General features: G+C 41.4%; 1 protein-coding gene across 1 annotated transcript; it reads right to left on the reverse strand.

The window, feature by feature from the left end:
- Positions 1-71: 71 nt before the first annotated feature.
- On the reverse strand, positions 72-805 carry LOC107735616 (constitutive coactivator of PPAR-gamma-like protein 1 homolog). The gene is made up of 2 exons (XM_016547244.1): positions 595-805; positions 72-252 (listed from the first exon to the last, which is right to left on the reverse strand). Exons 1-2 carry the CDS (start codon positions 803-805, stop codon positions 110-112), a joined length of 354 nt encoding a protein of 117 aa, XP_016402730.1. The 3' UTR covers positions 72-109.
- Positions 806-881: the final 76 nt, after the last annotated feature.

Consider the following 881-nt stretch of genomic DNA (forward strand, 5'->3'; position numbering starts at 1 on the left):
GTATTTTAAGATTATAAACATGATATTACAGGACAGACAATTGCATACATTACATTGCGAGAATTTATCTATAAACAATTTATCTAAAATACTATTGAAAATGTATTGCTTACCCTCTGGTTGGTCCACCAACTGACACCACCTGAATGGGAAACGAGGCTCTTCCTCTTCCACGACGACTTCCAGCCCATTGACCCACCACTGTGCCTGCAATCTCAAGCTTACCACCCTGTGAGGGGATGGCTTGAAGTCCTACTTGAGAGGAAAGAAATGAACAACATAACTTTAATAACTCTGAAGCAACTTCATCCTTAAAAGTCCAATCAAACAGATTCAGCTGCTTCAGCTAATTACATGTAAGAGTGCACTGTATTTTAAGTCAGATCTTTGCAAAGAATCGATTGACCAAGTTCACAAAACCACTCAGTGATTTGTTTCCCACTTTTACAACCTAGGAATAAACACGACTTACGTGGTATTATGATTTTTGTTGAAACATTTTCACAACTAAGCTACAAAATAATCAATTACTAATGAAGAGCTGTTTGGTATATGTTGCTTATGTTTGCCAACCAGTCTAACGATCATTCTTACCAGGCATGCCCCTGCCTCTACCCTGCAGTGGGTGCAGAGGAGGTGGAGGGTAGAAGGTGCTGTTGGGAGGGTAGAAAGGCATTGCGTGTGGAGGTGGAGGGGGGAATGCGAGCAGCTGGGGTGGCCGAGAGAAGTTCAGACCCTCCAGGATGCTCTGACGCATCTTCTCCACCTTGGCAACTAGTTCAGTCTGGAGATCACAAGAAGACATGTGTAAAATTGAGCTTGGTTAGATTGCAAACCCAGATTTAAAAGTACAATTTCATCCTTATAAAAAAGTAATAACA

The sequence above is a fragment of the Sinocyclocheilus rhinocerous genome, unplaced genomic scaffold (genome assembly GCF_001515625.1).
Source record: "Sinocyclocheilus rhinocerous isolate Xijiao unplaced genomic scaffold, SAMN03320098_v1.1 C36178446, whole genome shotgun sequence".
Taxonomy (NCBI): Eukaryota; Metazoa; Chordata; class Actinopteri; order Cypriniformes; family Cyprinidae; genus Sinocyclocheilus; species Sinocyclocheilus rhinocerous.